This window comes from Xylocopa sonorina, chromosome 3 (assembly GCF_050948175.1).
Source record: "Xylocopa sonorina isolate GNS202 chromosome 3, iyXylSono1_principal, whole genome shotgun sequence".
Lineage (NCBI taxonomy): Eukaryota > Metazoa > Arthropoda > Insecta > Hymenoptera > Apidae > Xylocopa > Xylocopa sonorina.
Genome location: NC_135195.1, coordinates 5,208,403 through 5,223,481, shown reverse-complemented (window position 1 = coordinate 5,223,481; position 15,079 = coordinate 5,208,403). Strand labels below are relative to the sequence as shown.

Sequence of the window (15,079 nt, the reverse complement as noted above, 5' to 3'; positions counted from 1 at the left end):
CGCATATAAATATTAAACGCCTTCCCCCAACCACTTTGTATATTCGCAGCACCTCCGTCATATGTTTCTTCCTAAAACCTTCCTTCTCCGTTAAAAAAGTCTGTCGTATCGAATCCTTCTGTCAACAATCACAGACAAGTCCAGCTGAATCGATGTCCGTCGGAAAGCTACCCCTTTCGATCGCGACGTTTCCTAGCAGGCGATGGAATCCAGCGCCAGCCGGTGGCCGTCGTTGGTTAGCTACCAGGGACTCGATTACGGCTTCCGAACCCGGACGAACGCATCAGATAATCCATTAAGATCGTCAGAGGCCTGGCTGATCGCCGGAGACAGATTACTTTTCTGTCGGGCGAAAGCCAGGAGCCGGAGATTGTCGCGAGGGGGCCCGCTCTCTGGCCTCCCTCCGCTTTTGTCCACGTGCCCTGCGTGTATATGTGCGCATGTATATGCATGATATCGTTGCACGGTCAAAGAAAGGCAAGAAGCACCCGTGGACGACGGTCTTTGATTTGACGTTCGGCTGCGACACGTACGTACACGCGTTGCGGCCTGCTCTCAGTCGAGTGTTCGCGGATCGTTTCCTCCCGGCTTTTTTGCTCCGCAGCTTTTGCGTCGGGGAAAGTAACCGCTGGTTTCTTTTCCTGTTGTACGCGCGCGACGTTCATTGGGACTTTTTCTGCTCGAGACTCGGAGGAAAGGTCTCGTCTTGCGTTGAATCGTTTGATGAATTGTTTTATTCATGATTGGCGTCCAATGCATAATAAAAAGGGGGTGAGACATTCAGTGGGGTTGTTTCGTATCAATTTCTCAAGCTCTCTGAATCCTGACGCTATGTTAGAATAGTTAATTATCTTAATTTCAACTGTTCTTTTAGTCGTCTATGCCACTTCTATGTGTAACGATCAACATGTCGAGCGTCACCGGAAGGATACCACCCTGGTACGTATCTGAAAGATCGAGGCTCTCGCGCGGTCCACGCGCTCTGTCCCAACGGCTGACCTCTTCGTCCGTGGAAGCGGCCTGTCAAAGTTGAGGGAGCACGTTGTGTCGCGGTTCGTGGTCGTTGCACGGCGAGCAGACGGCGCGCGTGCAACGTAACCCCTCCCAGAGCCTGCCGTGTGGGTGCGCCGGGTTTACCTGCACGCAACGACACGCTCGCGCGCGTAACCGCGTGTGGATGTGCGTTTATTGGCGTTGCGTGTACGGGTCGGACGAGGACCAAGCGACATTATCAGCGAACGAGACGAAAGGAGACGACGGAGCTGCGAGAGAGGGGTGGGAAGAGAAACGAGCGAGGAGAAAGGTGAAATAGAGAGAAAAAGGGAGAGAGAGAGAGAGAGAGAGAAGGAAACAGAGGGTGAGACTGAGAGAAAATTACAGAGGGAGGGAAGGGAGGAAATAAAGAAGGACTGGCGCATGTACGCGTGTGTACGTGTGACCGAACGGCACAACGAAGGCTAAACACCGACACGACAGGACACGGGGCACAGCGCACGACGCCAACGGAGATGAGATACATCACGGGACGGGAGACGTATTATTAATGGTGACAGTGGGCGACCCAGGTTGGGCGGGGTGCACGATGCGGTCCCACCGATGTGGGCCTTTTGCTTTCGACCTCTTCTCCCTCGTCTTCGTTCCCTGTCTTCGTTCCTTGTCCCCCTCGTTCGTCTCCTCTTCGTTGCTCCGGTTCGCAACGTCGTCGTCGTCGTTTCCTGGCTGCCGCCGCCGCCGCCGCAGCTCTGCCTATATTAAAACTATTACACACCGTCCTCAGCGAGAGCGGGTCTCGCGCGGACACGGCGTATCGAGAGGTAAACGAGCGGATTTTCTGCTTCGTAACGTCCGATCGGCCGTGATTCGATCGGACCGATTCGACGCGGACCGTTTCGGCATTTAGTTATAATTCATTCGTAGATCGGATCGGATTAGCGGCCGTTCCGAGCCGTATCGGACGAGCTTAACGGAGCCGAGGACCGTGTGGCACGCCCGCGGACGGATTTCGTTCGGAGATCTTTTAATAATATCTCCGGGCAACGATTTCGTCCTCACCAAATTTCTCCGACCCTTTTTGGTAACCGATGGGACAGTTTCCCGCGTCTTTTCGAACCCACCAATGCTTTGGTACCAATCTTCAACTGCAAGAGAGGACACTGTGGAATAGTCGTAGGTTATATACGAATTGAAATAGAAACTCTGAAAGAGGACAATGATTATTTTTCAATTTTGTCGCCAACAACTTCCTACTATTCGAAGGGTTTCAGATATTTATGTTAAGTATAGCTTTTAAGGTTTTAATTTGTATTTGTGAGATCTTTTAATAATATCTCCGGGCAACGATTTCGTCCTCACCAATGCTTTGGTACCAATCTTAAACTGCAAGAGGTACACTGTGGAGTAGTCTTAGATTATATACGAATTGAAAAAGAAACTCTGAAAGAGGATAATGATCGTTTTTCAATTTTGTCGCCAACAACTTCCTACTATTCGAAGGGTTTCAGATATTTATGTTAAGTATAGCTTTTAAGGTTTTAATTTGTATTTGTGAGATCTTTTAATAATATCTCCGGGCAACGATTTCGTCCTCACCAATGCTTTGGTACCAGTCTTCAACTGCAAGAAGGTACACTGTGCAGTGGTATTAGATTATATACGAATTGAAATAGAAACTCTGAAAGAGGACAATGATTATTTTTCAATTTTGTCGCCAACAACTTCCTACTATTCGAAGGGTTTCAGATATTTATGTTAAGTATAACTCTTAAGGTTTTAATTTGTACTTGTGGAACTTATATTAGGTTTTTTTCTATTTACTAATGTTGAGTCACTCTTGAAAAAGAAGAGTGCAAAGGGTTAGTTCTAAAATTGTGCAGTATAGATCAAGTATAGAATAGGGTGTTACATTGAGCAGAGTTTTGTCGTAAAGGACATTTAAATAAATTACCAATGAAGCATCGCAATAATATTTGAAACAGTATTAATTTGAAGAATGGAATCTTAAGACTTCCACTGTACCCTGTTTTCCTGATTTTCGAGCTCAACATTGAACGCACCATCAAAAGGAAGATACCATAAATTAAAACTTTTACAATTCGGGGTTACGATGATTCGACTACAATCCTTGACGCGAGTATGACTCAATATTATAAGCCAGGAATTTTCAAGGAGACTTGCAGATGAAAGAAATATTTGTGTCACGAATATTTTCACGTGACAGTTGTCAGATATAATTTCCACACAATTGTGGTCGATGTTCTTCGAATTCCTGCATCATCAAGGTTGTATGACATACGACGCGCAATTACATCGCGATATTTGGGCAATCCGGTCGTTCAAAATTCTTTTTTCATGTCTCATATGTTGTGCCCATTCGAGACTTAATGTCCAACAATTGCTTTCGAATAGAGAAATCTCTGTTGATTAACTTCCTTTAGTCATTAGGATACTTTTTTCATCCTATATTATAAATTAACAAAATATAAAGGAATATTAATATCCTATAAGCAGAACTGTATGTAGACCACATCGAATCTTGCAAAATCAATTTCCCTTGCGAAGTTACATATCTCCACTATTTCATATTAACACATTCGCAACAGCTGACGTGAATTCATGTCATTTCAAATTCTAGCACAATGAGAAATGGTCTATCATCTACCTAAAAAGCATGTATACAAGTTATGATAATCTTTTTATTTTCAACAACACATGTTTACAACACTCAGAACAAATTTTACAATTTTTATCCTCGCCTTAAGGATACAAGCTTCAGAATTTAATTAACAACATTCAGAACAAATTTTACAATTTTTATCCTCGCCTTAAGGATACAAGCTTCAGAATTTAATTACTTCCTTCAGTACTCAGTATTGATATAACACAAATAAAATTTAATAAAAAGAACGATATTCCAAAACCACTCTGTCGTGTCAAAAACTCCAGAGCTTAAAATAGGAACAGTAGAATTCCATTTATGAAAGCAGATCTTCAGCTAACACTCGGTGAACCGAAGACCCGTCTGACTCCTGTTGCCTATTCCACTGCCGCTCTCAGTCCAGACAAACCGGGCGCTTCTGTTCGACGCTACCCGGAGCTATCGTTGAAAAGTGTCGTCGTAAAGGTTGTGCATCGTCATTAGATTCCCTGGTTGCGATAAAAACCGTTGTCATTCGAGGTGACGTCGATCGACGTGAATTTCGTCAGGCGGCCGGAGCATCGTTCGCGTAACGACCAGGTCTCGATAAGTTTAATTGCTTGGCCGCCTCGCGGACCGATACGTCATGTATATTTATTACCGTCGTCGCGTGCGTGTAATTTAGCAATCGTTCGATCGCGGCCGTATATAAACGGCGTGAAACTTATCGACGAGTGCACGTTTCGAGCCAACTGCTGGAGGAGCGTCGCGCCTCGCCGCGATCGAGGCGCTCGAGGCTCGCGAGCAAATTGTTTCTTAACCCTTGGGCACGGGCATCTGTCTTTAACTCCTAACCACGGGGGCGATATCCGTTAGACTGGTTGGACAAATTTCGTTCATTATGTTGCCTCGTACTTGCAGCGTTATTTCATTCGACGATACGCATCCGTTTCGTTTAGTTTAGCTTAGTTTTCGAACATTTCGCAGAGACTCGCGCGTGGGCGTTGCGTAATACGTATCCTATGTATCGCAGACGCGAAAGCTGTCGACGATCGATCGAGCTGTTCCTCGACTTCTGGATCGTAGAAAATTGAAAATTTCTCCTCTGCCAGCGATAGCAAAAGAAGGGATCGAAGGTGTACATCGCCTCGCGGTTAAGGGTTGATGGAGTTGCGAAGGGGCGCGGGGGTCGCTCGTACGCGGCTCGAGATAAGATTTATCGCGCATTCTAGGCGCAATTAAAGCCGCGTACGCGGGCAAGGGTGAGGGTCGATGAGGATCGAACACGGACGGGTGCGAGCAGGCAACTAATTCCCGGCGGTATTTCTAAATGCCGAGCGAGAAGTTTCTCGCTCGATTCTGGAAATGTCACGTTCCAGAGACGCCGCCGCCGCGAGCAGAACGAAATTCCCCGAGTGCCGGCGTAACTCTATCGCGGTTTTAAACGCGGCTTAATCGGACGCCGGTCCGGGCTGAATTAGCCGCGTGCGTAAATCACCGCGGAATCGTTAATTAAACCGATGGAACGGACGAGCTTTCTGGAAAATGTCAGCGACCAAGGTGGCTAGGCACGCCGATCGTATACAGGGTGATTCTCGCGATTAGAACGGGTCGTCTCTCCTTCTCTTTCAACTGGAATACCGCGAAGACGGTACGTGCATCCAGAATTTATCAAATATTACAAATTTAGGGACATTTTCGCGCATATACGTTGGTTTTCGTAAAGTTAACGAGGATACGTGCGTCTTATGGTCGCGCGCCATTCTTTTCCACGCGTCCCCTTTACCATAGACGATATAAAAGGATCGAGACATTGACAAATGAGGTTGCTACTATTTTATATAACATTTCACAGATAATTCTATACAATCCTTGGATATTAATACGTAATATACTGTTAATCCTCCGTTTCGGTTGCTACGTAAATAGTAAAGAGCTATCCACCTTAAAACAAATTTGAATCACGGCACAGTTTCCTTCACCACTTCTGTTTTATTAATCTTTCTAATTCCATATAATCCTTGGGTATTAAACACGCAATATACTTTTGATCCCCCATTTTTTGACTGCTACGTTAAACATTAAAGCACTTCAGCAATTTCTGTCCAATCGCGATCGATTACCCTATTCACTGTCAGGCAAATTTCGACCTGGTCTCTTACGCTGGATGCCACGATTTTACTTGAAGTTTGCGCTTATTTCGCGACGCATAGCGATCGATCCAAGCTTCTAACGCAAAGAATAAGACATCTCGTAGTTGGCAGTGAATGGGTTAAGGAGAAAGACGCAGCCTGTGCCGATTGCGCAAACCACCCCGTAGATTCGCCTGGCAGATGCAAGGAGACATTTCGGCACGAGAGATCCGCGCGGTGCCAACGTCGGAATCGGTAGACGTAATTTGTCGCGATCCCCGTTGCCGTTAATTTATCACGGTTCGCGGAATTCACGTGTCGGGCCCGGTCGCGCATACGCGCCGGGCAGATTAGCCAGCGTGGATAAGGCAGCCTATTAGCATCGGCTCAAATGAGATTTCCGAACCGCGCTCGCCGCTGATCGACTTATTGTGACCCGCATGCGCTTTGCATACATTTGCGTGCTCGCTTGTGCCCGCCTGTCGCCGACCCGCGATACACCACTGCCGCCACTGTGCGCTTTTTTCCCTTTTCCGCCTTCACCTCTCTTTTCTTTCCTCTTTTTCCTTTTCCCTTCGTGCCTTTCTACGCGCACGGCGATCGAGTTTTCTTTATTGCGCGGAACGAATTCGGAAATTGCACGCGTTGTTTAGCTCCTTGGCGACGTCGAGAGTCGCTCTCGGTCGTTCTCCGCGCGGAGTTTCGTTCGCCGGTAGGAAACGACGGGTTTCTTTTCTTTTCTTCATTTGTTTAAGGAGTGCTCGGTCGTTCCGAGTGTCGGGACGTGCGTTAAAAGGATAAAGGTTTCGATGAGACGAGCATCGTTTTATTTATGCCGTGGAAATTGTAGAACGCCGCGCATACCGCTGAAGGCTTGGTAGAAAGTAAATATAATGTGGTTTGTACGATTTAATATGCGCGTATACACTTTTGGTCAGTAAGTAAATTGACACGATATCAGTGGCGTGCAGTTCATGGAAGCTGTGAAAGCGAAAATATAAATAATAAATGTATTATTTTCGTCGTTTTTGGTATTTGTTTATAATTCTTGTGGAAACACAGCTTCTCTATCAGCAAATGGCGCACTCCACTGTATAATATATATTCAAATATGTCCTCTGGGATTTAGGGCAAAAGAATGGCTGGCATTTAAGTGGGAATTTGAAATAGGATTATTACCTTACCCTATAAAATGAATAATAAAAATATTATCCTTACCCTATAAAATACCATGAAACGTTAACAGACTTTCAAAGAATACACTCGACTTTTTTTCTCATAGAACAAACAGATTAATTTCGCTTATTCCAATAACGTAAACTATATAATAACATTTTTGGGTAAAACATTTACAAACACTGTTAGAAAACAATACTTCAGTATCGTTGCATAAAATAGAAAGAACGCGTGTTCTCTCTCGACAGACCTCACCGTAGACTTCGCCAACACCTTGGAACCTCCTCGCATCCATCGCGCACACCGAGTCTCGCGCATCGTCGTCACCGTAATAAGCGTTACGCTCGGTAGACGACGAAACAACGGTTCGAACTGCTAATCCGACAAGGGCCAGGGGGCTAAAGGGTTTCCGAACGGGCCTGGTCCGAAACATTGAAATTAATGAAGTCGTCCGACGAGGGCCGAGGGCAGGGTAAATTAGAGGTACACGGGGACCATTAGAATACTTAACGAGGACGTCACGGTGGGAAGCAGTGCGCGGGTGTGATGATGAATCACCTCTGGCTAGGCTCACCGTCGAGCGCGGCCAGGAATATTAAATTAAGTTTACTTATTGTCGGCCGAAAAAGTTGCAGGCGCCGTCGTATCCCCTTCGTCCTTCCGTTCGCCAGCACCCGTCCGCGTGCTCGCCCTCCGATGATTTCACTGTTTCCGCGAAACACGCGGAAGCGAACGGGACGAGGGGCCGACCGCGCGTCACGAGCCTCGACGAGAAGAAAGGAGCTCTGCGGTTTCTTCTTTCGTGCACGCTCTTCCGTTTTCGTCCGTCCTTCCTTCCCTCCCGAGGGGTCTTTGTCGCCGCGCGATGACGTGGGTACGGCGAACGCAGAGGTGGAACCGAACGTCGTACAAATTCTACGACGGCAGTGCTTTCGTCGCGCGTTCAGCTTTCTTGTCTCGCATTTGCGACTGTTACTCGTACGAGTTAATTAACCGAACGATATTTAAATGGGAAACAGGTGCGACGGTTTAACCGAGTCTTTTTTTCTGTTCGAAATACCACGGAGAAGAGGAACGGAGATCGCGAGATAGAATTTCAAGGGTGGCGAACTATGGTCCTTTAGAAGAAAATTGTAGGTGACACGATTCTATGCAAAGTGTGCTAAGATATTAAAAGTATTTGTAATGATGTCCTATGCGACGGTTTAATCGGGTCTTTTTTTCAGTTGAAAATACCACGGAGAAAAGGAACGGAGATCGCGAGATAGAATTTCAAGGGTGGTGAACTATGGTCCTTTAGAAGAAAATTGTAGGTGACACGATTCTATGCAAAGTGTGCTAAGATATTAAAAGTATTTGTAACGATGTTCTATGCGACAGGGGAAAGGAACAGAGATCGCGAGGTAGAGTTTCAAGGGTGGCGAACTATATCATCCTTTAGAAGAAAATTGTAGATGACACAAATCTATGCAAAGTGTGCTAAGATATTAAAAGTATTTGTAACAATGTTCTGTAATATTTAGAGAAGCAGAGAAAATGTGAATTTTCACAAATCTCTCGTAGAGTCGAGTCGTATTATATCCAGCGAGGGGAAAAAGGAGCTCGCAAAAGGACGTTCGAGAGAGGAGCTTCGCGGTACGATTCTTAAATCGAAAATCGTCCGTGGCAAAAAACCGCTGGCGATGGTCCCGGTAAGAAGCTCGGGATATAAATTTCCCCGGCTAAGTAATCCTTTCAATCACGAGTAATTCATCACTCGGAATCAGATTCCTGGTAGAAAAAAAAAAGCGAAGAAAAGAAAAAAATAGAAGTAAAAAATGATCGACTCGTTGCCCCTTTACGAGCCACCTGTACAAAGACGAGCGACAAAGGAGATTCCATTGAATCGCGACGCTGTTCGAGGACTTTTACCTCACCGCGTCAACCCCGGTCGCTGTCGCGACGAAAACTACGCGTGCCGCAAAAAACGGCTGCGGCGAGGTACGCCGTTCGCCGAGAAGAACCGGAGGAAGAAGAACTTGAGGAGTCGAGCAAGAAGAGACGCGGGGCGACAAAAATGGACTTTACAGGGAGAGCTAGGGGACCCTGCGACCATCCTCCTCTCTTTTTTCGACCCTATATACAGGGTGTTCGCCAGTCGTTCCCAGAAGACTTTGAGGGTGCGAATCTGCAGACTAAAATCCGATAAAAATCAAGAATAATCAAATACAATATCAAGGGATGATTCTGTGGATTAACACGAGATGGGAATAAAAAATGAATCGATCGGCAACCAGTGATGGTTGAAGGCTTCGTTTACGACATTGAAAATCGCGGTCGAAATCAGATAAAAATGAAGAATAATCAAATACAATATCAAGGGATGATTCTGCGGATTAACACGAGATGGGAATAAAAAATGAATTGATCGGCAACCAGTGATGGTTGAAGGCTTCGTTTACGACATTGAAAATCGCGGTCGAAATCAGACAAAAATCAAGAATAATCAAATAGAATATCAAGGGATGATTCTGTGGATTAACACGAGATGGGAATAAAAAATGAATCGATCGGCAACCAGTGATGGTTGAAGGCTTCGTTTACGACATTGAAAATCGCGGTCGAAATCAGATAAAAATCAAGAATAATCAAATACAATATTAAGGGGTAATTCTGCGGATTAACACGAGATAGGAATAAAAAATGAATCGATCAGCAGCCAGTGATGGTTGAAGGCTTCGTTTACAAAAAGTACGACATTGAAAATCTAGCGGTCGATAAAGCGATCGATGGAGAGAGTCGGAATAACGGAACCGAGGGTCGGAGAATTTTCCAATCCATCGAGCCGTGCGCGCAGCGACGGTAGGAGGCTATTACTAGCGTGACGCATAATGAAAATCCCATGCGGTTGCGCCTAGGCGCTCGTCTCGCAATCGTAATGACCTCTCGCCATTAGCGCGCGGCAACCGGACACATATCGCGGCGTCGTTTACCAGAAACAGGCGGCGTCCAGCGGAATTTCGTCGCCGTTCGCTGGCCTCGAAAAAAAATTTCCAATAACCATCACCGTAACGGCAACCACCCCCGCGCGTTGCACGCGTCATACGATATATCAAACTCTTTTTCCCGCGCGTCTTTCTTTCCCTTCCCGTCCGCCTCTATCTCTCGCACGCACCCGCGTCCTCGTCTTCTTGTTTCGCCCCCTTCGCCGAGCCCTCTCGTCGAGAGAGGCAGACTCGAGAGTTCGGGTTAGCGTCTCCTCCGGAGTTGAAATATACAAAATGAAATATGAAATAATGGTTCGTGCCTTGTGGCTGGCTGAAGGCACGGGCGCACCCATATCTACGCCCCCATGCGCCTATGTACCTATACGGGGCCCCGCCGTTGTATACGCCGGGCCCAGTCCTACATATGTACGCGCGCACCGTCTACATATCCGCCTCGCTCAACTTTTTCGTTCTTGTCGTGAACATCTTACGTTCGTATTAACCCTTATCCCTGCTTAATGATATTCCGGCCTACCATGCCCGGACGGGGCATATTGAACGCAACTAAGGCAGATTCCAGCCGTGGCCGTCCGGCCAAGCCCTCCTGTAATTCGTATCTACGCTCGTCCGACCATTTTTCCGCTTCCTCCGCTTACCATCGCCTCCTCCTCCGCCGCCGCCGCCGCGCTGGCGACCACGGGGACGACGGGGGCCTTAGCCACGTAGCCGGGCAATTAGGGGCCAAGCCTCGTAGCATGAATTAAGAGTATCGACGGCGAATCGGCGAACGGAACCGCGACGGCAGAGCCTTATCGATCCTCGAAATAACGCCGCGGTCGTCTGTGTTACCCGGTGCGCCTTCCTCCTCCACGGCCACGGTTTAACGGCACCGTGCCTCGAAACGGCCAGCCGAGCGATCTCGCCGCGCGCGGAATTTATGGGCAAATTGAAAGGCCAACAATTTCGATGGATCGTACCAAGTACAATGTTTTAGGAATAATGCACGTAGAAGTTGGTCCGTCACTTTTTTTTTCGATCTCTCTCTCTTTCTTTCTCGATGGAACGAATTCTTGTCGTAGGATAAGAGATTATTGTTGTCGAGCGCCGTTTATTGCCGCGCTCTCTTGTGCGCGTAGCTCTCTACGTATCGTGATGTACTCTTGCGGTGCGGCAGTTTCGTTTCATGGCTCTTGTCTTCCTTTTTCTCTTTCTTTTGGACTTGTCTCGACGTTTTCAACATCGTAATATAATATGGGGGGATTGATGGAAATTTTCAGGATTCATATGGAGTTTGCAAGTATTTCTTTTTAATGTCATCGACGTGTTGGTGGTTGTTCGAATTATTTTTCAAAGGGTGAATCGTTCTCGTGTAATTTCGCAATCTAATTAGCGAAATACGTGCGTAAAGTGGGCACGTCTCGCGGCTTGTTAATGGCAATGTTCGCCTATCTAATTGGTTAGAAACGTATTGCTCGTAGTGGGTGTTAAAACCGGTGAATAGAGCTCCACGTGGAAAGAAAGTAACAGCTGGATACGAATTTATGGCGTCTTTTATGATTGCAAATTCGCGAAAGGTTTATGTCTCTGTACTTATCCGTGTATGTATCGGACTGGATTGAAATGTTTGAAGCCAGTTTCTCGTTTTGACTATAAATCTGTACCTCGGGAATTTTCTGTTGCCAACGTTTTACTCTGTTCGATCTCACACATCGTGCTTAGCGATTTTGAATTCGAACCATTGATCTCTTTGGACTTTCTTGCGCGGCATTAATTCAAATGTCGATGATAAATCATGGCATCTGACATTATGGGAATCGTTACTTATCGAGTGCACGTGAATATTAAACAGTACGCTAAATTTTGCCACTTATTATACGAATCGATATATGAGTGTCTAATTCAAGTTACTTTATTGGAAAGATACTCACGCTTACAAATTTAATATTTAAACGTATCGCTGTAAATACAATAATACCAACTTCGATGGTCGGGTCTCAGATCCGTCTGGAACGGCGCGAAACTGAACGCATCCGGCAAGTTAAATCTTTGCCGTGGCTAGCGACGGGAATAAGAGACCCGACAACCATTTCCACACCCTTTCTCCCTCCCTTATATTATACATCGGTAGGTTGGCATTACTCACGGAATTTTTCTTACCTTTCACGCCACCCACTGAACGAAGGAACACCGGTGGTAAGCATCGGCTGCTCGCGGTAACGCCGCGACGGCGTCGTATCGGGAATCGTGGCAGCTTAACCGGCTAACGGACGGGCTCCCGTGTATTTCAGGGAAGAAATGGCGCGGTCTGACCCCGCAGGACAGAAGGCCGTACGTCGAGGAGGCCGAGAGGCTGAGGGTCATACACATGCAGGAACACCCGAACTACAAGTACAGGCCGCGGCGCAGGAAACACGCGAAACGGGCCCCGGGGGCGCCGTCCTCGCCGCCGTCCGCGACCAACACCACGGCCAACAGGTCCAACCCCTCCGGCACCGCGATTCATCATTCCATGTAAGTCGATATCCGCCGGCCGCGTCGCGATTTTTCAACATCGTACGCGCGCGCCAAGCGTATTAATCGCCGGCGCAAGGTGCGCGCGAGTCACGCGAACGACCACGCCGCGGATTAATTCACGTCGATACCGATTCCGAGGCGAGTTTCGGGGGCCCTCGTCGCGCGAGGATGCGATACGCGATCGGTTTGATCGAGTTCGCCAGTTCTACAAAGTGTGTGTCTAAAATTATAGAGAAACGATCCTTTGTTTCTTCTTTTTTTTTTTTGGTAATGTGTAAAAGGGATTATTCGTTTGAATTGAAGTTCTAATTGGAGGCTCTCGTCGCGCGAGGATGCGATACGCGATCAGTTTGAACGAGTTCGCGAATTGTATTGACTTCTACAAAGTGTATGTCTAAAGTTATAGAGAAACAATCCTTTGTTTCTTCTTTTTTTTTGTAATGTGTAAAAGGGATTATTCGTTTAGATTGAAGTTCTAATTGGAGATTCTTCTCCGTGGAACAACCAAGTGACGTTCGATGTTTGTTTAAGGTCCAAGATGGACAGTTATCAAGGCATTCCTCAGATTCCGTGGGGCGGCCATTCCCCGATCTCATCGCTGTATCACCAGCAGCAGCAGCAAGGCATCCAGGAGTACAAATCGGAGAGCAATTCCTTGTACGGTAGTCCTTATACGCCTATCATTCACACACCGGACATATCTCCAGTTGCCAGTCCCGAGCCAGATGGTGAGACCTTGTATCCCGCATTAATTACCGTACCGACAGCGGTGGAACTTGAGGAATTGTGTCTGTATTACTGAATTAGAAGCCACGGATAAGGTTGCACTGTTCTCTTGGACCCGCTCGATATTTAATCGCACACTGCGAGCTTGATAAGTAGTCCTTAGCACACGCGGGTCGATCGCTCGATGGAGATTCTTTTCTACGTTCAAATGTACTTCATTCACTCGGAATTTGTCGAGTCTGCTACTTGTGTTTTCTTCTACGGAATATCTTCGAGCCCTGTATTTCTTTGAAACGAGAATTTTTATTCTGCTTTGATATTGCGAAGTTTGTTAAAGAAAGAAACAGAAGCTCTAACTAAATAATAGCAGTTACTAAGGAGGTTGGTTAATTTTTTTCGATAAACGTTTTTGTAATTATTAGCTGTAATTCATTTCCTTTACCGCGATATTTCATTGCAAATTTTTGTATCGACGTATCATCCTCGAATCTTCTCTAATAATTATTATTATTTAATAAACGCGTTAACATTCTTTTTATAATTTCTGTGAACGATTCAATAATATGTATATATTAATATAATTTCGACTTCTGTTTCGAGCAAACGTATAACAAGCAACAAACAATTATTCGAGTGTCAGAAATAAAAAAGAGCTGTCTATTCGTTACAAAGCAGAAAATTCTAAACGATACGCTACATTTTTCTTTCAAGATTCCAAAGCAAATTAACATAAACATTTGTATTGCATTTATTACAGTGGAGCAAGTAGCATCGGTACTTTCGAGCCGTCGCTAATCATATTCTGATCACGTTCATTAATTTCGACCAGGTGACGGAACGCATTTGCCATCCAACCAGAATCCGGATCCCGAACGAGATCTGATGGAGGGCTCGTCGAAGCAGCACGGTGAAATGGGCGAGCAAACGAAACGGTACACTTTCATGAGCGCCGATAATCAACTGCACACGGGTCATGCTGGTGGTACTAGCATATCGTCGTGTCAGAATTCCGGCGCTTACACGGATACCCTGACTTACAAGAAATCAGTGAGTAACAACGTGCACGCAAACGAGACCGAACTTAAACTCGAAAGTTCAGACCCACGTATCGCGGGGAAATTCGTGTAATCTCAAGTGGAACGCGTTCAAGGTTTAATTAATGAACGCACGAGTATACGAAATTTACGTATGCAAAAATGCGAAAATTTACGAAATATCTGGAACGAAGAGTACGAAAATTATGATATTTTGGGGATGAAATAGGTCTCCATATTTGATAGAGGCAGAATATACATAAAAAATTTAGTATATTCCATGAAAAACTATTATTCACGCAACGAATAATCTCAGAAATGAATAATTCCAACACTGCTTTCACATTTCAATTCACATTTGGATAGAAAAACTTTGCTCAATTGAGTACTGACTCTAACGACACAATTTATAAGTAACAGTGGAGCACAGAGACTTCTCTAATCGGCAACACTTTTTCCAGGTGAGCTATTTAAACTTCGAGAGGCAACCATCGAGCATAGCCGCGGTGGGCATAGCAAACGGGATGATGGTGTCGTGCAATAAATTGCGCTCGGGATTCGAGAACGTCGGTTCTGTCACGGGGACTTTTTATCCGCCGGTCGCGTCACCCCACGATCAATCGTTGCAGCACTACACGAGCAGCCAGTCCTCGAAGACTGCCAACTATTCGATGCAGTCCTCCGTCGAGGGCAACTATAACCCCGTTCAGTGTGCCAATCGACAGCAATCCATGGGGATCCGCGGAGCCGCTGAAGGTTGTTCCGGTAATCGTTCGTCCGTTTTTATCGCGCTCACCCCGCCACGTTACGCTTGGACCATCTCCAGCTACGATCGAACGCGTATAATTAGGACGCTGTTACGCTTCTGTCCTGCTTTTTCATCGTGCACGCTCTCAT

General features: G+C 46.1%; 2 protein-coding genes across 2 annotated transcripts in view; one reads left to right on the top strand and one right to left on the bottom strand.

Annotated features, from left to right (window-relative positions):
* Oaf (BRICHOS-like domain-containing protein out at first) overlaps nt 1-15,079 on the bottom strand; it is a 189,060-nt gene that overhangs the window by 163,512 nt on the left and 10,469 nt on the right. The window lies entirely within an intron of this gene.
* Nucleotides 1-15,079, top strand: part of LOC143422193 (uncharacterized) — a 53,508-nt gene that overhangs the window by 37,214 nt on the left and 1,215 nt on the right. Inside the window, exons 4-7 of the mRNA XM_076892660.1 lie at nt 12,197-12,419; nt 12,954-13,150; nt 13,978-14,195; nt 14,644-14,947. Of these exons, the coding sequence (XP_076748775.1) occupies nt 12,197-12,419; nt 12,954-13,150; nt 13,978-14,195; nt 14,644-14,947 (942 nt within the window). The remainder of the gene's footprint in view (nt 1-12,196; nt 12,420-12,953; nt 13,151-13,977; nt 14,196-14,643; nt 14,948-15,079) is intronic.